This window comes from Dipodomys merriami, unplaced genomic scaffold, assembly GCF_024711535.1.
Source record: "Dipodomys merriami isolate MVZ:Mamm:240054 unplaced genomic scaffold, mDipMer1.0.p SCAF_26, whole genome shotgun sequence".
Taxonomy (NCBI): Eukaryota; Metazoa; Chordata; class Mammalia; order Rodentia; family Heteromyidae; genus Dipodomys; species Dipodomys merriami.
The window spans coordinates 17,760,261-17,786,719 of record NW_027204048.1 but is presented as its reverse complement, the minus strand read 5'-3'; the positions used below and the strand labels follow the sequence as shown (position 1 = coordinate 17,786,719).

At 37.7% G+C, this 26,459-nt stretch overlaps 1 protein-coding gene across 5 annotated transcripts in view; it reads right to left on the bottom strand.

Annotated features, from left to right (window-relative positions):
• Pcsk5 (proprotein convertase subtilisin/kexin type 5) overlaps positions 1–26,459 on the bottom strand; it is a 394,004-nt gene that overhangs the window by 272,468 nt on the left and 95,077 nt on the right. For all 5 annotated transcript variants that reach the window (XM_070035766.1, XM_070035767.1, XM_070035769.1 and 2 more), the window contains exons 4-5: positions 2,751–2,894; positions 760–836 (exon numbers count right to left, since the gene is read on the bottom strand). In XM_070035766.1, coding sequence (XP_069891867.1) covers positions 760–836; positions 2,751–2,894 — 221 coding nt within the window. The remainder of the gene's footprint in view (positions 1–759; positions 837–2,750; positions 2,895–26,459) is intronic.

The window sequence follows — 26,459 nt, the reverse complement described above, 5'->3', positions numbered from 1 at the left end:
ATAGCATGTAAGCACATATTTACATGTATGACAAAGTCTAAATTATATTGGAGCAGCTTTGAAATAAAAGGAAAAAAAAAACATTTAATTAATGTGATACAGTAACCAGAAATCCCTACTGAACTTCTTAAGAAACTGAGACATTTTAGGTAAGAAAAATCATTTCTACTTAGAGAAGAATGGTAAGTATTGTATTAATCAAGCGGAGGTATATTTTCATCTGTACTCACTAAACACCACCATACTAACTAGAACATGGAAATGTGCCGCTTGAATGGACAGGGGAAATAGGAAAGGTACCACATTCCACATCCCATTTACTAGCACTAATTCTTCTCAGTGTTCCATTATACATTAGTGGAAAACCCAATCACTTACAGAAAGAAGAAAGCAAGGAGAAATAAAATAAGAAAGCTTCTGGCAATTACCCCAAATGCAGCATCCAATTAAATCTGTTGAATTTAATAGAATAAAGGAACTCTTCTGTTTCTCCTCTCCCTAAACAAAAGGGTCATAGACTAATTATCTCAGGAGTGACATCTTACAAGTTTTGCCAATGCTGAGCCAGCGGACTCCATGCAGGCCGGGCTTAGTATGTAGACCATCCTTTGTCTATGCCAGGAACTTTAGTGGAAAAACAATTATTCATCTTGTGGTAAATCACAGATCATTTGATAACAAGGGTTTTGAAAATACTTCCCTTTTGCTTTTTGCTCTCAGGAAACCCTCCCTGCCGGTTACCCATCACTGGAGCCTTACTTGTTTTCATTGCTTGCATCGTAACGAGGCATTGGATCCAAGTCATTCCCATTCACATCACAACTGGCCAGCGCATCCTATGGCCACAGAGGAAAGAGGGAGAGGGAGAAACAGCCATTAATTAGCATTGACCCGCAGGCTCATGCATTCTTAAACACATTTCTGCAAGAGAGAAATTAGGTTAACTAATACACTCGTGGTTCACTGCTATCAGGAGGCTTTAGCAAGAGAATGTTGCTTCAGTAATAATAATCAAGGCTGCATTGTTTCTCCTTAAGGTGAGGAAGTATTCTACACAGTCCAAAGGAGAGTCTGGTTCAGCCAGGCCTGTATTTTTTCTCTCAATACCCAGAGGGACCTAGTTCATGAAATGTGCATCATTCAAAGATGGCATCAATGACTGAACTTTTTAAGGACGTACTGCTGCACATCTAGAAGCACTGATTTATTCTCTAGACCCTTTCTCTATTTCTTACCTGATGTCTAGAGTAAGTAACTTCATCATAATTCGATGATTAGGAGATAAAATTATTTGAACAAAAGGAGCAAGCCAATTAAAATTATCAAGTATTCTATCAAGTATCTTGGGATGGTTATCTAGTAACCTATCTCCTTTCAGGTATTGTACCTACTATGGAAGAGCCTACAATTCAGACTTTTACTAATACTCCAAGTTCTGGAATATCCAAAATGATGAGAAAGGTTTGCCTACGCCAAGGTTTCAGAATGAGAAAACCAAATATGGACTTACTTGGTTTCTTTTTTCTCTTTTTCTGTTTTGAAAGATTATGAAAAAAATCTCTGTGATACTCAGAGTTTACTGTCCCTTTCATTGTTCAAGTTTATATCACTATAGTTATTCTATTGGGGTTGTAAATTTTCATATGCTTTATGAATAACCATAATTTTAATGTAAGCGAAAGCCAACACTATCTTTGTTTTCTGTCTTTATCAAAGGGTCATGTTTCTGAAAGCAAGAAGTATTTGGGCTTTGGCTCAAAACTAATGTAACAGAGGCTCCCAGCAGGTTAATTTCTAGCCTTTGTTTTGTACGAAACAAACCAAGTGTGGGCCCCAAGCCTTTTGATGCCTTATCTAATATTTTTTCTCTGATGGCTCTGGTACCAAGGTGGTGAACTGCACAGGTTATTCTAGAGAATTTTTTTTTCTGGAAGAGAATAAAACGAATGAGAAAAAGATTGCAATCACAATGAGGTAGAAGCTATTTGCATTTGATCAAATAGTCATCTGTAGCTTGCAGCAGCAGCATGTGGCAAAACCCCTTTTTGCATGTGACAAGAAAAGACATCATCACTAGGGCACAAGCAGCCAGAGTTTGTTTGACCTTAGATCTAACCCTGAGTAATTCACTTTGGTCTTCAGCCTTCACTTGTTGTGCCTATCAAATGAGGAGACTAAATGAAAGTTCCTCTTAAGCTTTTAAATCCTATGTGGTGAAAAGGTCCAAGTTTATCTAAAATAGTCTGGATGTAGGACGAGGACTGTTACTCAACTACTGTGCAGAAGGTAACTAAATGATTTTGCAGTGCTTTCTCTTGATACTGGGCTTGAACTGGGCCTGGGACTGTCCTTTAGCTTTTTTTGTTATTAAAAGCTGGAGCTCTACAACTTGAAACATAGCTCTACTTGTGGCTTTATGCTGGCAAACTGGAAACAAGAGCCATATGGCCTTTCCTTCCCAGGCTGGCTTTGAACTACCATCCACAAATTTCAGACTCCTGAGTAGCTGGAATTACAGCATGAACCTGGCAGTGGGTGGGATTTCTGCTCCCTTCTAGCTTTCTTTTTATAGGTCAGGGCATTCAGGACATCCAAAAGTAGCAAAGTGTTAGCTTGAAGCTTCCTTTAACAAGTAGTGCCTGTTGCATCAAATACTACCTTTTGTAGTAGTTCCTGTACATTCTGATAGTCCTAACAGAAGTCACTCTGATGCCAAGGCAGAGAGACTTCCAGATGCAGCAAATACTCACATAGTTTTGCATCAGATCAGGGTGAGTCCTTTCAATGCCATCATCCAGAATGGTCACGACAATGTTCTTTCCCGTGTAGCCTCTCTTCCAGGCTCCTTCAATATTCATGTCTGATTGGCAGGGGTGTGTGTTGTCACTGCAGTGCTAAAGAAAAAGGACACTGCAGATTACTCAAGGATAAGAAAAGTCTGGAGAGGGTATTACCCACTTGAAGATTACCTGTTCAAATGATCAGCACTGAGTAGATTACTGGTAGAAAAGAAACAGAGATCTCTAGCAGAATAATGCGGAGAAGATAGGAAGATCTGTTCTGATACCATATTTACTTTGAGAAAACATACAGAGCAAGTATCTCAAGAGTAGAGTAACAGATAATTCAATTATTAACATGTATGAATGAGATATAAATAATCATCATCATAGCATTTTGTTTATAAACCCAAACAAGGCAACTGAAGAACAGAAGCTATTTCTGCTTCTTAGCCAGGCACCAAGAAACCAATCCTGCCACAACTGGAACGCACTCAGGTGCTTTGGGTGACGTTCGCTAGAGGTGTGCTACTATGAGAATCATGAATAATAAAAAAAATACTTTTTCTTAACTCCTCTCACTACATCAACAATGGCTGCATTACCATAATTTATAGAAGCTGAAAGGCGTGTGGAGCACTTCTTTGGGAAAGGAAAGAATAATGCAAAGTCCAGACAAGCCCCCTCCACAGGAAGACGTGTGTGAGGGCAGGATGGAAAATGTGGACCCTTGTCTCGTTATGTGTAGAAATTTCATTCTGCCTCGGCTGCATTGCACAGCCACACTGAAAAAGGAACGGAGCCCGAGGCTTTTCCTGATCCCATTTACTAGCATTTGTCCAGCCCATACAATTGTTCCTTTCAAGTCCATCTCTTTGAAATATCCCTCTGAGTGGTGCTGTTTCACAGCTTCTTGAGACTCAGAAGAGGCAGAAAGGCAAGAGCTGCTTGAGAATGTCATAGCAACACCAGCTAACCCAGCACACTCCCTGTTCACCAAGACCCGCTTGCTTCCATTCACCAAGGGAAGGAAAAGAATAGCAAGTTTTCTCTGCTCTAGGTGGAGTCTCCATTGCATCATGGGTCATTTCTCTCTCCCTCCCTCCCCCCCCCACACACACTCCCTCACTCTGAACAACCTAATGCCTACATAATTATTATTGATTGTTAAAACTTGCATAAGTTTTGTCTCCCAAATTGACTTAAAGTAAGCCTAACCTAAAATCCCAAAAACAGTTGTTTCATTTTCGTGAGGACACTTTTTTCCCCCAAGTTCAACTTGACTTCCCAGTTCACCACTGTCATTATGCTTTCTGCAGAGAATCAGTCGACTCACATTTGATGATCACAAGTTATAAAGAAAAGAAATGAGTGCAGATTTCTGAAATAGACACATTTTTTCAGAACACTCATAGTAGCCAAGAGGCTAGGCCTTTCTTCACTAACTATGCTAATTTAACACAAAGCAACCTGAACAGATTTCTATTTCTTTTTCTTTTCAAAATCTGCTGTGACCACCTGCAGGAATGATTGTGACAGAAAGTAATGTTAATGTGGCCAAGAGGTGGGCTGGAGGAAAGAAATGTACAGGAAATAGGCAACCCACAAATGGGATAACCATCTTGGAATACAGGGATGCTGTCTGAAACTTTAATTATGAAAATTGAAGGAAACCAGCTGTCTATGAAAACCATGTGTGTGAGAAGTACAGCAACTAGTTTGCCTTTTAACTTCTTTGCTTCTGTTGAGTCTGCCTTTACCATTAAATATTTTGGTAAGACCTCCTTTCTTTTTCTTACATCTGCGCTACAATGTTGTGAGAACAGGAAATATTCAATTGATGAATTCATTTAGATAATGTAATACAGCAGACATTCAAGTGTGTGTGTGTGTGTGTGTGTGTGTGTGTGTGTGTGTGTGTGTGTGTGTGTGTGTGTGTGTGTGTGTGTGTTCCAAGCCATAGAATGCTTCCTAAAAATGAGGAATGGGTTAGAGGTCACTTAAATAAGAACTCTAAATTGTCCTTGTGAACCTGAGTTTTTTTAAAATATACTTCAAGTGATTCAGGCTTGAAAAGCCTAGAACCCTCCAATGGAGCCAATCAGGTATGAACAGCATGTTGAAGCTGAAGAAACACATATGTGCATAGTTATACAAGATACAGATTTATACTAAACTATGCACCTTAGTAAATGGGCACCTTAGTAAATCGGATTTCAGTAAGTCTGCATGCACAGATAACTAAGTAGATAGAAACAATTCGGGGTAAAAAAGAGAAAAAGTTTCCAAAAGAAACAAAGGTTCCCATCAAGGTCTCCCAGTCTCTTACCACAAGAACCTTTATTCTTTCTAGGAATGTGATTTTAAAGAGCCTGTTTTCTGAGTTCAAGAAATTGCCTTTTCCATACCAGAGTGATGAGCTATCCTGCTTATAAACCACGAGGGATGCGTTCGGGTCTCTCGTGGCTTCATAAACATATCACAGTGTTTGTTCAATGAAAGAACAGTTTATACCCCAAATAAACACGCTTGTTACATTCTCATCTTCGTTTTCTTCAGACTAAGGGGGGAGGGAAACTCTCAACAGCATTTTTTTATTTCCCAAATTTTTCAGGGTTTCCAATGAGCTATTCTGTGGTGTGTGTGTGTGTGTGTGTGTGTGTGTGTGTGTGTGTGTGTGTGTGTGTGCGCGAGTGAGTAAGAGAGAGAGAGAGAGAGAGAGAGATCCGATAACTTGTACATGGCAAGCAGTAGCTCTACCATGGAGCTTTAGGTTCAACCCCTTGAAATGACATTTAGTATGTTGCCAATAATTTGCTAGCATTGAAAACATCTATAGTTCATTATTATTAATTCAGGGGTTGATCAGACTCAATTCTGATCACACAATATTGGTAAGAAAGCAGAATTAAGTGCAAAAAAATCTGCTCCAGAGACACATTAAGAAACACATCTGGCCAGGTGCCGGTGGATAATCCTAGCTACTCAGGAGGCTGAGTGAGGATCACTGTTCAAAGCCAGCCCGGGCAGGAAAGTCTGTGGGACTATTAGCTCCAGAAAACTGGAAGTGGCACTGTGGCTCAAGTGGTAGAGTGCTAAGCCTTGAGCTGAACAGCTCAGGGACAGCGCCCAGGCCCAGAGTTTAAGCCCCATGACTGATAAAAGAAGAAAATAAAAAGAAACACATCTGATCAGGTCAGTAAGGTCATAATATACTTGGCATTGGCTATAAAATCTGGAGCTTAAAAACGTTAATAGATTGAACAAACTGATGTTCTCTTAAGTGAAATAAAACTAACAACTACATGGCTAAATATTTTATTAATCAGTGTATGTGAGTAGCACTGTTTAAAACATGGAACAACCATTCAGAAGAGGTAATGTTTGTCTTACGTTATTAAAAGGAAAGACTTTATCAGCCTAGCTAATCTTCTAGAGTTCAAACATCAGGTCAACAGTGCACAGAGATATAGAAACTCTCAAGAGAAAAACTGAAAGAGAAAGAGCCCAGATCAGGATCAAACACCTGCGCATAAGAAGATAAAGAAGAGATAAGGATTGGTTGTTGGAGAACACAGATGTAGCAATCCAACAACAGAAATCACACTGGCACTATGACAGCGCTTTCAATTGATAAAGTAGAATTTAGTTCGATAAGACCTTAGTGATCTAATATTCTGATTTGCTTTAATTGCAACACATCTTTTAGGAAATTATAAGTGAATACTAAGAAGAGATTCACTTCTATATTAAATAGCCAGTGATATACTGATCAGTCAATTTTTTTTTGCTTTTGAGTCTTTATTACTAGTTATGGTAAAGATTGAAAACTCACATAGTTGACACACAGTGCAGGTAAGAGGTCTAGGAGTCAGTTGGGGCCTGCTGGTTCATACCTATAATCCTAGCTACTTAAGAGGCTGAGATCTGAGGATCACAGTTTAGAGCAGCTTAGGCAGACATATCCAAGAGACTCTTATTTCCAAAAAAAATGTTGTAAGTGAACGACTAAAGTCCCAACCATTTGGTGAAAAGTTTCAGAGTACAAAGCCCTGAATTCAAGCTCTAGTATTATCAAACACACACACACACACACACACACACACACACACACACACACACACAGAGGAAATTTTTCTCTTTCACACATTATTTTAAACTGGGTCTTGATTATCAAGTTTTGTCAAAGTAAATAAGAAATGGGATGGAACCTTTCAGAAGGCATTCTAGAAGATATTCACTTGGTATGAGGGTTAATCTAAATTCCCTAAATAATGTTCAATCTTTTTGGAAGAAGAATAGGTGTGACACCATGGCAGGTGAACTATTATCTTTACCTGCCTATTGAGAAACTTCTGGCAGAAGAGATTGTGAGCCAGTCTGTTTTCTTTGGAACACAGGGCAAACATTTCTCGACCTTTCTCTGCTTTTCTGTAAATGACTCCATTTGAATACTGTCTTCCACCCCAGGCCATGCAGCAAATTCTTTGATGATTTCAGGATAAACTTGGCTTTAGCAAGTAAATGCCTTTCTTCCCAGAAAAGTGTAAATCAAAAACCAGGTATTTCCTAATATACCACCCGCCCTCCAAATAGTGCAATTAGTATATTAATGAATTGTGTTTGCAAAGGGATGACCTCAATTAAAAATGTTTTCCTTAATAGCTACAAACTAAGAAGCAACTCTCATGCTGGGGCATATGAAAATGAATTTAGAAGTAATGGAGTTGCATTATTTAATAAATATGACAGCATTAGCATGAGGCAATCCTTGTTTTTTCTATAATGCAATTTCTTTGTGTACATTTACAGAATTCTGTTTACATGGAACTCTTCACCCTTTTTGTTCCCTGTATTGCATAAATCTGCACAGAAAGCTCCTGCCTCCCTTTTTATTCACCAAAGACTCAAAGGTCAGGGTAATACAAGGTAATTTTTTTTTTTACTTTCTTTAAAATGAGCAGAGTACAACATGTTTGGATAATCAGAACCAACAGGCTGTAGTACTCAATTGTCCTATTTTATTTTCTTAAGTCACAAAAGAATTTTAAGGAAAAAAAAAACAAGGAAAAGCATTTTCCCCTAAATTTAGAGATTTATCAGGTCAAAGAGGGGAAATCTGGAAATATTTTAATGTAACTTTAATAACATATCATCTTCATTTGTATTACCTTCTGAATGACAATACAGAACATAAAGGCAAAGACTGCTTTCTCAGGTGAGAAAACATGAATCTTTTAGTTGGACAGATAGTAAGTAAACCCATCCATATGCCATCCTCTCAAACTTCAATTATTCTGCAATCAGATTTTGACAACGTTTATTATCTCTTACATGGATGGACAGACGGATGGATGGATGGATAGATGGATAGATAGATGGGTAAGGGGATGGGAGGATGGGGGTGCATAGATGAATAGATAGGTAGATGAATAGTTAGAAAGACAAATAAAAAATATATGCAGCATTACATTTCAACCCCATAGTCTTTTTTCTAATTGTAAAGATACTATACAGAGGGTTACAGTTACATGAGTAGGGTAATGAGTACACTTCTTATTGAACATTGTTACCCCCTCCATTGTTTTCCTCCTACCATCCCTGCCCTCCCTACCTTCCCCTCGGTTCTTATAACATATAATGGTGTTCACATGTTATACACCATACATTCAACCCCATAATCTTAAGGAAGGTGGCACATTTTTCTAGGATCCTGTTACTGAACAGTAAAAGGCACTTTAACTTTGTCAGTAGCATAAAACAGATTAGATGTATTCAAAGGATATTTTTGACCGAAGTGAAATCATAGAGGAAACAAATATAAGACAAGAACAATGAGAGATCAAATGTGGCCATTAAAGAGCTCTATTCTTTCCGACAGTAAGTGGCATTTAAATTTCCAAATAGAACATAAGTGTGATCTGTTTAAACTTGATATATAGAGTAGGAAAACTTTGGCCATAAACATTAACTGTGATTTCCCTTAATTTTTTTGTCTCAAAAAAGTCATTCAAGAAAATGAACTATGCAACTTAGGGGAATCTGGAGGAAAGCAAAGAGGATTCCGCTCATTACCTGATTTATGAAATGGTAACTTCTCTGTACAACACCTTAATAATAACAAGAAATTATATTTTTTAAAGTCATTCAATGGATGCTTTTAAAGAGCAAGAAAGACGGATTGTTGCATTGAAATTATTTGTAAAAATAAGGAAGATGTGCAGTTTCAAATGAGTGATGACAAGTTTTTTGCTTTGGCTATCTCCAGATAAATGGGATTACTGGATCAACATTCTGAAGTCCTTGAGAGATGTTCACTGTGCCTTCCTATAAGCTATTGCTTCAAATATATTCATTTCTACTGGAAATCTGTGGTAGTTGTAAAATTCAGAAGCCCTGAAAATAAGGAATACTATCAATATGTCAACATTCGCACTCTCTAAATAAAAAAGAGGTAGGGTAGTCAAAACCCACATAGACCATTACTAGTTGCAGACAAAATACAAATTCAGTTTTCCTGACAACAACACTAAGCCTACCCAGAAACCCCCATTTGTTTCCTTCTTGAATAAGATACATTATTCAGGTAAAACTAGTCTTTTTGCTTTTATCTATTAAGAAATAGGTTCAGTATATATAATGGCCTTTATTTGCCTGAGTAGTGTGCTGAACTCCCCCCCCCCCAAAAAGAGGAAAGTGTTAGAATCGACAGATCAAGTCACTTTGTCACCTTCCCCCCTCTATGCTGTACACACACAGATTCCCCAGAAAACAATGGTCGGAAGCATTCATTTTTATGATTCACAGTTCCATGGGTTGAGTAGCTTTAGCTGTGTGGCTGTCACTTGGGGCTGTCCTAAATTATCCATGTGTAACACGCCCATGATGCTAGAGGCATCTGGTGACTTGGCTAGCACAGAAGTTATTATCACTTTTTTCACTCATATAAAATAAAACTTGGAAAATCATCAGCCTTATGCAGAGGAGTTATTAATGTGCATTTGTCACAGCTGAGTTACCCACAAGTCCTTGTGAAAGATGTACTGATATCCCTCAACTTACATTGGGCTTTTGCCTCCCCCCCTCCCCCGAAATAATTCCAGAGTAAGTTGAAAATATCATGTACTGAAAGTGTATTTAATAACCTCTATGTACTCAACATGAAAGCCTAGCTGCACTGGACCCCTTCGAGAGCTGGTTCTTTCCCTTGTGGTCATGTGACTGAGGGGGCTAGGCTCAACACATCATAAAGATATCCTATCACATGTTTCGAGTTTAGGTAAAGAGAAAACTCAAACACAGAAATATAATTTATACTGAGATATATTCCTTTTGTACCACCAAAAACCTGAGCCAGGCATCAATGGTTCACACCTAGCTAACCCTGGTGACTAAGACATGAGCACCAAGATTCCATGCCAGCCTTGGCTGCAAAGTTCAAGAGACTCATATCTCCAAATAAGCAGCAAAAGGCTGGAAGTGGAGCTGTTGCTCACATGGTAGAGTGTTAGCCTTGATGGCAGTGCCCAGGCTCTGAACAGGCTCTGAGTTCAAGCGCCAGAATGCGTACACAGAGATAAAGAGAAAGATGGGGGTGGGGGGGAGATTCTAGGCCACTAAGTTGGCAATCATTAGTATATTCATTAAATAATAATTTCACCACATAAGAGCCAGAGAGATAGCAATTGCAATAGAGTTTCTTTCCACCCTTTAACTGTTCAAACATTTACTGGTTCACATCTGTGCGTGTTTTATTTTCCAACCAATCCTTAATGATGAGTACACATCAGGGAATGAAAAAAGTACATGATCTGACCTTTGCAAAGTTTATAATCAGCTGGAGTGAATGAATAATAAATAAGTAGGAAAATAAGTAGACACAAACAGATAGTGATCACGTAACAGGTATGAAGGAAATGAAAAAGACTTTGAAATACATTAAGAGAAATGTGTTTTTAACTTTATATCCGGAGTTCTTTACAATTTTGTTACAATTGAGCCAACTTTTCCTCAGGAACCACAGAAGCTCCAGTATTGAATAGTTGTTTTTATAGACATTAGGGAGTTAGCTGTAGTCTTGGAGTGGTAAGCTAGAACAAAATTGAGTTCTAGACCTACTGCCATTTGAAAGCTTTAGAAGAAAACAAAACAAAAAAAAACATGTTTGCATGTGAAATAAACATTTCACAGCAAGCAACTACTTAAGACATAAAACTCTACAGCAATAAAGAAGATGATGGATCCACTGATAAATAAAATCTACTCACAAGGCAGAACAAAAAATAATCAGAACCCCTGAAAATCAGCAAAATAAATTCAGAGAGTTACTGAAAGGTCACTTTAATATCAGTCCTACACTGAGTAAAAATAATTTTGTGCTTTCATTCTCCACTTGAAGATATAAGATCGTATACATTCTGCAAAGTTGTTTGCAAAGAAAATGAAACATTTTGTCTGGACAGGCCAGTAGCAATCCAAGAGTATTTCTACAGCATGACCTAGTCCAGGCTTCCAAAAGATGAAAGATTCCATAATGTGTTTGATTAGGCATTCAATAAAGGAACTACAGAGAAAATTGCTTCTTTGACCTGATGAGATTCTCTCTCTAAGCCCTAGAGTATAATAACAAAGGAAACAAGAGATATTTTCGCCCTACTCTAGCAAATAAAATTGCAAATGTTTTCTTATTAATAAAATAAGGTGGAATCCTTTCAAGAATTTAACAAAGTGATGCTTTAGTAATTTTTGAAAAAATAGCTGTGTGATCAGAGTTGCACATCTTCATTGATAAGAAAGGTCACTGAACTTTTTTTTTTTTTTTTAACAATAACTCCAAACTCTTCAAGGCATAGTCAGGCTAAATAAAAATACAGATCCTCTAAGGGAAACTCTATTTCTTCCTCCTTCAGTAACGATGGGAATAATGTCAATACTTTTAAATTCAACACGAAGGTAGCAGCTTCTCAGGTGCACTCATCAGGCCCACATACATATTTCCAGGCACAGTTTTCTAAACATCTGTTGTCATATTTCCCTATCTCATTAGCAAACTCTTCCGGGATAACTTATATAAATACCTCACAGGTAATTGTGGCTCCTATCATCCCAAAGGCTGACAATGCTATGTTATCCCTGCCACGGTGGGACACAGCTTTCCAAAATCAAAAAAAGTGAAGATAAATGTTGAACTGGGGTTTCAGCAATCCAAATGGCTGTTCAGTTCACCCTGCAGAAAAATGGATCTCTTTTTTATTTCTTACTGAAACATCTTGTTTCCCACCAGAAGCGGGTAAAGGGCACAGTAAGCATTAAAATGACACTAACAGTACCCTCACAGAGTATAACAACAAAAAAATAAAATAAAATGTCCGTTAAAAGAGAGGTTTAACCTATAAATTCTTGACGGTTCCATCTAGTGAAATTTAGGTTAGCTAAAATCTTTGCAACTATGAGAAAAGAACACTCAATTGACCATAACCTTAAAAACACTAATTGTCACTGAAGAAATCTAGAACCTCATGTATATAATCCTACTTGGGAGACTAAGGCCTGAGAACCATCATTTGAAACTTGCAGGGGGACAAATCGGAGAGACTTTTATCTTCAATTAACCATTAAAAAGCCAGAAGTGGAGCTGTGGCTCAAGTGGTAGAGTGCCAGCCTTGAGCAAAAAAGTGAAAGGGCAGCTCCTGGGACCAAAATTCAAGCCTAGTACTGGTGCATGTTCATGCACAGGCATGCACGTACGCGTGCATACACACACACACACACACACACACACACACACACACACACACACACACACACACACACACACACACACACACACACACACACACACACACACAGAGATTGGTATCCAGAAACAGGTGATTTTAAATTAATGATATCACTAAGGAAACACTTTAACTTCTCAGCCACCATTCTTAGCTATGAGCCTCCTGTCTTCTGAGATCGTCTCTTGGTTGTAAAAGTATCACCATAGCTTGTATCCCACACTAGTATCTTCTATAGAAAGAAGATGTTTTATACTAACAAGGAAGTCCCTTAGTATCAGCTCCATGAGACAAGGATTGCTCAGCTGAAACAGGATCACTGGTGCGCCTTCTTCTATTGCTGATGAAGATTATAGGAGTCCCACAGCTGCCTTAGCCCATTCATGATTCATCTCCAGAGCTGAGGAATAGTTTACCATCTCTGAAAACTGGGTGATGTCAATCCCAGCTATACAAAAAAAAGCCCAGAGTTCTTAAGCAAGACAAAAGAAGGTCTGGTTCTGGGCCAGAAAAAGACAGTCTTAAATAAGGTACCTCATTAGACTTTGTGGACTTATTTCCTGTGTTATATATCTACCTTTAACTATATGTATTCACCTATGTAAAAACCAGCATTCTTGTATATCTACCATTTACTATTTTGACAGAAAGTTTAAAGTACATGGGCATTTACAGGTTATTTTAGAAGAACACTATTAGTAAAAAAATAAAAAACAATGAGTTCATTTAACTCAGAAAAAACATGCTTTAGTCTAACTGAATAGAATTGGAATCAAGTTTTCTTATTATCATATGGAAAGTAATCCATATTATGATGGCCAAGTTTGCTGCTAAAATTCAATTAATATCTATAATTCCATGAATACCTTATACCTTCTGTCTGCTCAGCTCCATCTCTGTTATGAGGTATGAAATACAACGTGAAGAATTGTGTACTAGTCCATTTTTCATTGCTCTAAGGAAATATTTCAGGTAGGCTACTTTGTAACAAAGAGAAGTTCATTGAGCTCACAGTTCTGGAAGCCAAAAATCCACAAAGCATGGTACAGGCTCTGGCTAGGGCCCAATGACACAAGACAGCAGAAAGTGTAAGAGCAAGAAAGCCCATCTCCAAAAGGAAGACTGAAGCTGGGATTCATAATCCCTTCCACAGACATTACGCCAGTGACGGAAGGGCTTCCCACATAGCTCCATCTCTTGAGGGCCCCAAACTACCTCACAACACTTCCCCAGAGTGGTCTGGGGAACAACTATACAAACACGAAAACGTGGGGAGCCATATGCAAATATGCCCAACCCATAATAACTAGAAATAAACATTCTTTTCCCAAAGTAGAGTTTCTATATAAAGTGAAAGGTGGCCAGTTAAGTTGGAGTTTCAAATAAGGAATAAAAAACGAATGTGATATGAGCAGCCAAAATTTAGTATCAACACTCAAACTATAAAGTTACTTATTGTTTCTCTGAAATTCAAATTACTCTAGTCAGCCTATATTTTCATTCACTAAGTCTGGCAACGTTGATTTTTCACTAATTAACATAAGAATAATAATATTCATCAGATGATGTCACCAATGTTAATCAAAGCTTCTATATTTCCTAAGAAAGAATTAAGATGACTATAGTAAAATCACATAGAGAAGGAAAGAAATGTGTAATATTCCGTCACTGGCTTCTCTGCAGAATCTAATCCTGGTTCTGATACGATCATGGAATCATATTTACCTTTCTGCGTATTGAAAAAACACATACAGATGCAACAAGGAGAAATATATAAATAGTTTTAACCTGCACTATACCATAACTAGGAGAAAGAAAATACAATAATCCACAGGTTATACTGAAATTCGACAGAACCAGCCTCAGTGACCACCCCAGAGCAGAGCTAGGTAGAGCAAAGAAGAAGCAGATGGTGAAGGGGTAAAGCTACAGACATACACAGGAGGCAGATGATGATGGTGAAGGGCAGGTAGGAGGAAAGACAGGGTGGAGCAAGTCCCATCTTCATTAGGGGATTACTGAGAATAGCTGAATCTTGCACAAACTGCAAAATGCAAAAGGGTAGAGTGAGCAGTTAAAGGAAGCTATCCATTTAGGGGGTCTTAGAGCCATTTAGACAGCCTTCCCAGAGAATACATCCCATGGAAGCAAAACAGGATGGCAAGCTAGGTGCCAGGACCTCAGACACGTAACCCTCACTAGTTAGGAGGCGGAGATCTGACCATCACAGTTACAGTTAATGGGGGCAGAAAAGGCCATGAAATTCTCATTGTTAATGAACTGGCAGAAAGCCTGAAGTGAAGGTATGTTTTAAGTGGTAGAGTGCCAGTCTTAGAGAAAAACAATCCTGGCCCTGAGTTCAAGTACCAGTACCAGCAGCCCTCCCTGCCATACACCCATTCCCACACAAAAAGAATGACAATACCTGTAGAGCATTTATCCTGCCCTCACTCTCTCTGAAGAGAACATTGGGCAAAGCAGATGAGCTTGCACCTGTTCTCGTGAACGATGGGACTTTCAAAAGGTAACTTCCTCTTTCTATATACACAACTCTACTAATGACCTAAGAGAATAAATCATTTACAATGAAAGCAAATCATTTTGAAAATGGAGAACAGAACAAGACACTTCTGATGGCCCTGTAAGAATAAAACTTATAAAAAGAAAAACAAAATTGAACAGTTGATTTAAAAAAATTCCTGAAACATCTGCAAAAAAAGTAATACAATTATCTAAACTTTCCCAGGGGTCAAACACAGAAATGGAATTGCAGATATGAAAATACAGCTCAAGGACTGTGGTACAGGCCAACTGGAGCAAAAAGTAGAACCCTATTAGAAAAAAAATTATAGGAAAGTAAAAGAAACAGAGTATATGCCTAGCAAGTATAAAGCCCCAAGGTCAAACCTGCATGCTACAATGAATGGATGGATGGATGAATGAAGAAAAACAGACAGACAGACAGACAGATAGTCCAGCAGACAACTTATTCCACTGAAACTATAATTAGGAGCACAGAGAAATATAAGAAATAAAAAGAACCAAAACCAGTAACATACAGGTAAAAGTATCCAAGAGAAGTCGCTATACAGAAAATGAGCAAGGAAGATCAAGTATGCTTCTGCCGAGGATCAAATTCCTGATATTATCCTTCAAGGACAAATTGTAGCCTTTTAGCCATCCAAGTAAAATGTTACTTTTAGGGTTCAAACAAACAAAAAGATGATTACAGGCTCACACCTGTAATCCAAGCTATTCAGGAACCTTAGAACTGTGAGTGGAGGTGCAAAGCCAGCTTGGGGCAGGGAAAACTGTCAGACTGTTATCTCCACTAAACTACCAAGAAATCTGGAAGTGGAGCTGTGGTTCAAGTGGTAGAACGCTAGCTTTAAATCGAAGCAGCTCAGGCCCTGAGTTCAAACTCTAGGACCAGGGCTTATGCGTACACACCCCACACACACACACATGCGCACACACAAAAATCAACCTGGATACCTCATATTTTCATTTTGCAGAATTAAGAATTCAGGTTATTCTATGTTAGAAGGCCTATAAGATAATCTAGGAAAAAACATGTTTCACCCAACCAAGATAAAAGAGTCCAAAGACCTGCTGGTGACCATAAAGCACAGCTCACTGCAAATCTGAGATTAAATCCAATCAGAAATGCAGGTAGAAGTGTAAGTACACACCATGTGTTCTGACATAGGAACTATGAATTTAGAATGGAGAGGGAGGAGCTCTGGTAGTATGCTTGCCTAACACGAATGTGGCCCAAGTTTCAACATCCAGCACCATAAAAATAACTAAGGCAAAGCCAAAGGTATCATTTTAAGCTGAGAAACAAAACAAAGATGCCTAAGAAGAAAGGAAATGAAGCATATAAAAAAGTTATTTGAGGGCTGGGAAGGTGGCTCAGTGGTAGAGCGCTTGCCTTGCATGCCTGAGGCCCTGGGTTCGATTCCTTAGCACCACATAAGCAAAAAGAAAAAAGCCGGAAGTGGTGCTGTGGCTCAAGTGGTAGAGCGCTAGCCTTGAGCTGAAGAGCTGAGGGACAGTGCCCAGGCCCAGAGTTCAGTCCCCACGACCAGACCAAAAAAAAAAAAAAGTTATTTGAAACAATTTCTAAAATAATAATACACATCTTCCTCTAAACCAAAAAAAAAGGTTTAAAAACAGCCAGAAACACAACAGATAGTTAAACATAATAAAAATAATGTAATACAATCTTATATAGACGTTCCCTGACTTACAATGAAGTTACACCCCTGTAAACCCATTGTAAATTAACTTTATCACTAAATGAAAATTCATTTATTATACCTAACCTATCAAAGAACAAGGCTCAGAGCCATAGTGTCCCACAGAGCATTCCTAGATTCCAGGGACTGGCTTAGGAGCTCCAACTTGCTGTGGATTCTATCACCATAACAGAATATCCTACAAAGCATCAGTATATGAAGGTTGAAGGTCAAAAATCTGAAAAAAACATTTCTACTCCATGAATACTGCTCATGTACCATTACTAAGTTGCAATCTAAGTTGAACTACCATGAGGACCATCTGCTTATATAACAGTGTAATATGATAAGAGTTGAAATTCAATTTATTGAACATATCTGTAAATATGAGTAGTTAAACTTCTCTAGCAAATGAAATATACATTAAACTGTCTCATGAAACAAAATGCAATTCTGAATCCTACAATCTCTTCCTTACTGGCCTTTCTTTTGAAATACAGTTATCAATATATAGATTATTTTCTAATGAAATGATTTGACTGACATTATTCCTTTTTGACTCCTGAACTGTGCCAAGACTGGTAAATAGTAGTTGCTATTTCTTTCTTTCTTTTTTTTTCCTTTCTCAGTTGTGGGGCTTGAACTCTGGGCCTGGGCACTGTCCCTCAGCTTTTCAGCTCAAGGCGAGTTACTCTACCACTTAAGCCACAGTACCACTTCTGATTTTCTGGTGGTTTATTGGAGGTAAGATTCTCATGGACTTTACTATCCTGGCTGGTTTTGAACCATGATCCTCAGATCTCAGGCTCCTACTTGAGTAGCTAGGATTACAGGCATGAGCCATCGGCACCCGCCTAGTTGCTATTTCTTTTTGAGACATTTCCATTGGTTTTGTTTTTGTTTTAATCATTTTCTCCTTTATGGAACTAGTGAAAAAGCAATATCATTACTTTGGTATCAATTAAAACAGAAAAATTCCTTCACATCCATGAAATTATCAAAAATTAGAAAAATAGCCAGGTGAGGGAAAGAAGGAGATTTCAAACAAGGATGACAAGGATGGAAATTGTTTTGGAACTTACTGAAGGAAATTGGCAATATCTAATAAAATCTGGCAATATCTAATAAAAAGTTGTATTTACTTCTAGGTTTTTGAACAGTCCTCCTCTTAGAGACTTATCCCTCCCAAAGTATACCTCCAAAAATATATGCACAGAAAGCTTTCCAGAATAAAACTATTTATAAACACAAAACTATCTAGATACCCACTGGTGTACACTTGAATAAATTATGGTAACTCTACCACGGCACAGTTTATATATATCTACATATAGATATATATACACATACACATACACACACACACACACACACACACATACAATGAAGGTCTTTATACAATAATAGGTAATCTCTAGGAACATATTACATGGTAAAAACAGAATGAAAAAACAATGCATGCAAAGCATTGTATTTTACTATAAGCTGTTTTATATTTCAGTGTGATATTGAAAACAAGGATACAGGATGACCCATTGTAACAATGAGATATACAAGACACTACATAGAAAACGAACTTTACAACTTGGTGGAAGAGGGGGGAGTTGGGGAGGGAAGGGATGGTAGGGGAAAAAACAAAGGAGGAGGCAACAATGCTCAATAGGAAATGTACTTGTTACCTTGCTCATGTAACTGTAACCCCTCTGTACACTATTGTTACAATAAAAAACATAAAAAGAACAATGAATAAATTAACAAAATTGGATATATAGAGATAGAGAAGAGGAACTCAAACAGGACAGAAACAAATAGATGTAGTTTTATTTCAAATCAATGATATAATAATGGAAGGAAAAAGAATTTATTCAAGCAAGCTTTGAACCTGGAATTTATTCTAAAGACAAAAACAAATCTTAGGGGCTGGGAAGGTGGCTCAGTGGTAGAGCGCTTGCCTTGCATGCCTGAGGCCCTGGGTTCGATTTCTCAGCACCACATAAGCAAAAAGAAAAAAGCCGGAAGTGGTGCTGTGGCTCAAGTGGTAGAGCACTAGCCTTGAGCTGAAGAGCTGAGGGACAGCGCCCAGGCCCAGAGTTCAGGCTCCACAACCGGACCCAAAAAACAACAACAACAACAAAGCTTGCATTTTACTTAGGTAGGCCTTCCATTGGTAGTGATATTAGTGTAGTAATTCCTTACTGCCTTTGTGTATATGGGAGTAAAGGTATTGACAGTTTTTAGAACAATGATTTTCCTTGTGAGAGGAAGGGTTAGAAATATGAAGTGCTAAGGAGGAGGAAGAATATATTGTGTTATTTTGGACATGCCACTATCATGTTCACATATAGTTAGTTCTCCATAGTCATACATTTTGCATTAATAGAATCCAATCATAAATCCAAATGAAAAATAAGCAAAACAACTTTGTCTCTCTCCCTCCCTCATCTACAAAGCACTTGCACTGATTTAGCCATTCTAAGTAATCTAGACTGATGATTCCAAATACAAAGGTGGATGTTCACAGGCTGTATTACCCAAGCCATTTAATATAATGAATTTGAGCATCTGGGGGTTTTTTGTTCTCTGCATCCTGAAACCAATTTCCTCACGGGTATTAAAGGATGACTGTATTCTTAGCTCTGTCCACCAAAATTGAGCTTAGTATAAATGATAAGCTGGTGGCTGATTATCTTGATTTTTTTAAAATATCATTACTCAGTAAAAAGAAACCAACTATTCGATTAAAAGCTATTTCTAGGTCTGAGGTAGAAAAAAATACAAAGCGAACATTTTGTCATGTCACGAAGAAGGAAGTGCTAAACAACTAATGGAGACTTCTAGAAAGGACGCAGGAGCCCACTAAAAGGTGTCTCACTCATCACAGTAGGCCAATTTAAGAACCAACAAAGAATAATGTCAGAAATGACTCACTCCATTTGCAAAGAATCCATGTGTTCATGGTATTTAAAAAGGAAGAGGAGTGAAGAAAAGATTACAGAATTAGAAAATCGTCTTGCCACTTCTGATACAATGATTAATTTAGGCAGGAATCATCAATAGATTCTGAAACCTTGGGGACAAGTTGGTAAGGAAGAGGATATTCACACATCTCAAAATATCACCTCTCAGATCTCTCATTAATGATAAAGACAAACAGAGTCTTTCTAATAATGAAATCTAACTGATAACCATCTCAACCAACAAAGTGTGGAAACTTGAAAATCACACACACAAAAATGGGATTTCTGATTTTATGCTATCTATCCTGAAACACTGAAAAAGGAGTTCTTTTAGTTCAGAAAGCTTTGTGTCTAAAATACTTAACGCCTCATCTAGTCTTAAAAAAAAAAATCCATCAAATTTCATGGGAGTTAGTCTATCTACCAACGACAGGTCTGGCCAGATCGAAATGGTCACCATGGAGAATGGGACCCTGCCCTTCACCTCCTCCGCATTCCCCAGGGAGCTCTTTTATATGAAAAGAGTTAGGAGATAGAACAAGTAATGGCAAGACAGGGGCCACAGTTCAATATCTAAAGGGACACATCCAGCTATCAAAAATATCGTGGTGACAATTGGGAAAGTGTGGATGTGGCTGATAAGATCATCATCGCTCATGCTCTTACCAATGACAATGCTATTCTTAGTCACAGAGCAGGATGGTATTCTGTCTTTTAGGAGACGTATCTTCAACTACTTACGGGGTGCATTTTCACATTGTCTCTCTAAAGAAAGAGATCATCAACTTTTGGTAAAAAGCATGTATTATGATACTATTCTTTAAACTCATCTGTAGATCACAATTCAAAGACAGACGTGAATAGGTAGGCCGTGCATACAGAGCATAGAGCTCAGGCCAGAGCATCAGACAAGGGATAACTCAGAGGAGATAGCTGTGTCCAGGAGTCAGAGATGCCAAGCTAGTACCTGCCCACCCCACCCCCACCGTCCTACATGGAGCTTCCCCTTAGTGAGGAACTCATCCGCTTCTTTTCCTTTTCTTGGAAAACTACTTGACGAGGACTTTACCTCTGCCATGGGCCTCTCATGGCAAGGACACCTACCCAAGACTTCTGCTGGGTGGGAGCAGCCCATGTCTCAGTGAGGACCCCTGCTCCCTCTTTACTAATACTCGCCTTCAAAATGGTTTGGTCCCAGAGGTATGTGACAGGGCGGCAAGGCTGTAACGAGGGAACACGAACAGAAGACAGAAAGGAAGGGGAAAAAGTGAAGTCCAAAACAAAATCCGTGTAGATCCCTGAGGATTTGTATAGGCATATCTAAGGGGAAAAAAAGGCTCTCATTGTTTTCCTATGATACTTTTAACTAAGCACTTTAGACAGCAACCATCTTGCAATCGTGAGCAGAAGGTGTATTTTAGAATAGGTTTGTTTTAGTGGCAAAGAATAGGGTTCCTGGAGCCCTGAATTACTTCCTACCAGCGAACATCCTAGCTGGGATGAACTGTCTCTGCCTCAAGTTTACCCCTTTCCCCTTAATTCAAGTGATTGGATTTTCTCATCAGTTGCTATTCAATCTCATTTAAAAGAATACTTTGTTTGAAATGTTTCCTCTGGACAAAAAGGCTAGTGAAACAAATTCTCCCTACTCACATTCCTCTCCCATTGATTCACAAAGCATGTAGGATAATAAAGTTTTCTGAGAATTTGTGCAGTAAAGACACCTTTTTCCATTGGTGCAAATCAATGTGCCTTAATAGATCCCACAAAATCAAGGGATATTGGATGGGCCTATTAAAAATCCTTAAGAGACAATTAAAAAAAAAGATAAAGTAAAAAAAAAAAAGAATCCTTAAGAGGGCTGGGAAGGTGGCTCAGTGGTAGAGTGTTTGCCTAGCATGCATGAAGCCCTGGGTTTGATTCCTCAGCTCCACATAAGCAGAATAAACTGGAAGTAGTGCTGTGGCTCAAGTGGTAGAGCACTAGCCTTGAGCTGAAGAGCTGAGGGACAGCGCCCAGGCCCAGAGTTCAGGCCTCACAACCGACAAAAAACAAACAAACAAAAAAGAATCTTTACAAGGGTGATGTTGTCTGAAAGAGAAATGTATGCGTTACCCACATTGTGAAGTGGTAACCCTGCTGTACTACATCTGAATAATAATAAAAGTATATTTTGAAAAAAGGAATCCTTAAAAGTAATGTTTCATGGGAAGGAACTTATATGATTTTTGTGTGTAAATCCTTAATCTACCTGCAAAGAAAGTCTTTCCTGTATCCTCATGTCAGTTTAATATATAATCGCATCTACTTCCACATCAGGAATTGGAGGCCACCAAAGATTTTGTGTGTTCCTGTTTTATAGTATTAAATATAACCTACAAAATGGTGAGACAAAGGACGAACCAATGTGACAGCGATACTCACAAGACATATGTTGGAAATAATCTGTACAACTTGAGGGGGAGCAATGGGGAGAGGGAAAGTGGGAGCAAAAATGAGGAAGAGGTTGACAAGTTTGATTAGAAATGTACTCACGACTTAACGTACGTAACTGCAACCCCTCCGTCCATCAATCACCTCGACAATAAAATTAAATTAAAAAAATGAAACTAAGTGCAACCTACAGTCAGCTATCACCTAGTTTAACTATGACCTGCCAGAGAGAAAACTACATAACCATTTTAGAATATTGTCTCCAGCGTGCCGACTTTTACTAGAAACATAGATTGAGTGCAATTAATTGTTGAGTGAATAAAATCACTTCCAATTAATTTTTTCTGGGAGAGTCACAATTTCTTGTTTCTTTCCTTCATTTTCCTTTCTGTTATACATTAAATTAATACCTTTATTGAACAGGCTGTAGTAATTCCTAGGTTTTTTTTCCCAATCTCAGGAGGACAGAGCAAATTCAATGCTCATTAGTGTGAACAACTAGTTTAAATGATTTATTCACTGTGCATTCCATTTTACTTGTCTTGAATAAAATGAATCAGGTTTGATCATTACAGATCTCTTCAATCTTGTATTTTCTTGGACAAAATTCTCCAATTAGCAATGCATCCAGTACTGCTTTGCCTGATCTTTCAAGCTAATAATTCTTTCCTAAATAGGCACATTAGAAGAAAAAAGGATATGCTATTGTGCAGAAACCTAGAACAGTCAGTTCCAGTCCTTCAAAATAGAATGTATATTATTCCCAGAACATCAGGTCTCTGAAACAGATGGTTTTGTTACCTTCTAATCTATTGCTTACACCAGACACATCAATGCACATCTTAGCAATATTTTCTGACTTCCATTGCTAACACAAAGATAAGAAGTTATGACATCCTAAAAAAAATCCCAACACTTCTACTGGTAGATTTTAAAGTATGTAATACGTAATACAAAGTCATTTGTGAAAGAAAAAAGATGACTTATCATGAAAAGACACTAGGGATGCAAAAGAGCCATTTAAAACTATTTTCAGAGAGAGTGGGTATACCTCAATAGTAGAGTCTTCCTATTATCTTGAGGGCCAGTGTTTGGTCTCTAGCAACACACACACACACACACACACACACACACACACACACACACACACTAGTAGAGTCTTCCTATTATCTTGAGGGCCAGTGTTTGGTCTCTAGCAACACACACACACACACACACACACACACACACACACACACACACACACATTTTTAAAAAGTTTGGAGAGAGAGAACTATTCCAAGTAATTGGAACAATGAATTTGACCATGTAGCATTCATAGGACATTTAAGGACAAGAGAACTACTCAATATTTCAATGATTTGCAGTTATCACTTATGGTATTATGGTTATTGTGAGGTAGTGTTCTATTGCAGGGTGAGATAAAACAAAATAGTAATTACACTGAAGTCATTCAAGACAGGATTTTCAGCATAGGAAGAAGATGCAGATGTACAGCTGATGAGAGTGAAAATTAAAAGCTTTGTAGAATGCATTTTAGATTGGAATATGCTATGTAACCCATGGTTTATATATTTACACACACACACACACACACACACACACACACACACACACACACACACACACACACACATATCATGAGAAGTCCTGAAGGCAAACTCAACAGCAAGACACTCAATACTCATATTATGATATCTAAATATCGATTTTCAAAGTAATAAGAGCAAATGAGTCTTTGGAGAATGTTTGACTTCCATTCTGGAAAAGGAAATATACAAAAGAAGTAGAGATCTCTTTGTTTTGTGAGGGAAAAAAAGAAAAATAGTTTAGTCACATAAAATGATCTAAAAGTCAATGTGAATGAGCTTCAACCAGCCAAAGAGGAGAGAAGTTAAACAAAAGTAAGATCTGTAACTTCAATGAAATAAAGTATAGTAAATGTCTTAAGTTTATGAATTTATAATAAAGCTAGAAAAAAATCATTGCTGGCTCAAGGAAGTAAGCCTCCAATGAACATAATGAAAGTATTGAGCATTAATCTCGCCTCTCCTATTAGAACTTTATCTTACAGTACCAAATAATTGATGAGAAATAATGGAAGAAAGAGTCACAGAAAGAGAAAACCCCTACTTGGAAAATCTTAAGAAATAAAGGAGGCAAGCCTAAAACTTATGAGAGTAAAAATTTAAAGCCTGAAGGATTAGTTTGAAATTGGAATTATCCATATAAGCCATGGTATATTTTAGGTTCACTTAAAAGTTATATCTATAGCCATGGTAGCTGCCAATATGATATAAAGAAAGATAAGCAAGACACTGCACTTCCAGACAGAAGTATACTCCATCAACACGGCATCAGTCTCCCCTAACATTCTCAAAAATAAAATTGAATTTGAGCGAAAACTTTAGTTCTCACTACCTACATATTTACTGATAATATCAATAATGAGTACACATGCATCTGTAACCAATGTAAAAAATGATCATCTTGCTAAAAATCTCATGAAACACAAATAGCAAAATCCAGACCATGAAGCTTGAAATAATCTAGAGTTTTCAACATTTTCAAGGGAAAAAATGGAATTTGAAGAGATGTATCAGCCAATCATAATATTCTGGCATTATATAAACCTGAATCAACCAAATTATAAAGAAAAAGTCAGGCAGTAGGGGAAACTTGAAAACTGATGCACTTTTTTATTATAAAGAGATAATTGTGAGAAATTTTAAATGTAATAATCATATTATGACCATATCATGAAAAAGGATGGTTCTTGTAGGAATATATACTAGAAGATCCAGTGATGAAATGAAGTATGTTATTGACTTAAGATAGTCAGAGAAGAGAGGCAATTAGTGGAAAAATTACTGGCCATGAGATGATAATTATTTAAGCTGGTAACAGAGACGTGAGTATTCATTTTAATATTCATTTGCTTTTGTCTTAAATTTTCCAAAATGTTTTATAATATTTGCATTATAAGCATGTGGGAAAAGATCAAATGCGATCTGTAACTTCAGAAAATGACCTGAGATTCTGGTAAAGGGGAAAGATAGGCTTTGGATGAAATTTCCTTGTTACAAAAAGGACTGAGCGGAGTGCATTTCTGGTTACTGAAAATATACCAGGTTGGGAGTTAAGCACACACTGAATATCAGCTCAAAAACAGAGTCACACTTCAGGCTCATTCTAGTTTGGTCATCTATGAGGTTTTTTTTTTTAATATTATTATTATTATTGACATCAATTAGTTGTATAAGGAGGTTTCACTTTAACATGTATGTATATAATCATTCTTACTCAGGCACCTCCTCCTCATTCTCCCTCCTCCCAGATCCTAATTCCAAACCAGTCTCATCGTTTCTGTAGTTCTCTTTTCACACATTATGTGATGACATTTTTGTAAAGCATCTGCTTAAAGACTACCTGATTGAAAGTAAGCAACAACTACAAACTCGTGCACAGAGCTGATCACAGTATGATTCTGTAGAAGGCATAGCTTTGGAGCAGAAGGCCTTGGGCTACAGATCACAGGAATGGTAGAAAAATGAGAAAGGGCACATTCAATAATTTGGCAGAATGGATATGAAGTAGATGCTGCTAAGCTTAATCTGCTACTGCTGAGCATTTTGTTGAATTTCTTTGAGTTCACTGGAAAGTAAGAAAGGGTTTTCTAACACCAGCAACCAACCCAAATCCTGAATTTTCAAAACCTTAATTTAACCAAATTTCAGGAAACCATACAAAGATATTACTGGAGCATAGTTCTATGTTACCTGTGCTGAATTTGTTTTGCTATAGATGCATCAATTTAGTAAGTGTGGCTCTGAACTTCTATTCCAGTAGATTTTTTACAGAGTCAAATTGAACTCATCAAGAAACAAAGAGAAAAGAGTGAAAATGAGTAACATTTCTCCTGAGTACTCTTGACAATTATTTTTTTAAGTTTTGAGCCAAACATTTGAATAGATACCATACAGACAAACAGACCAATTAATTTCATAACATTAAGAAAGAATTTTGATTTTCCATAAAGTTCTCCTTTTTCTAGTCAAGGAAATAATAGTGTGTGTGCATACACGCGTGTGTGCGTGCGTGTGTGTGTGCGTGCGTGTGTGTATGTGTGTATTTTAAACTTGGTCCACGTCATCTATCATCAAAACATAACACCCCTATTCTGAACCAAAATTAGATTTTAAGTTAAGTAATCAAATTCTAGTCTTAGAATTGGTAGCTTTATTCTCCTCGTCTCAGTAGAATTTGACTCCC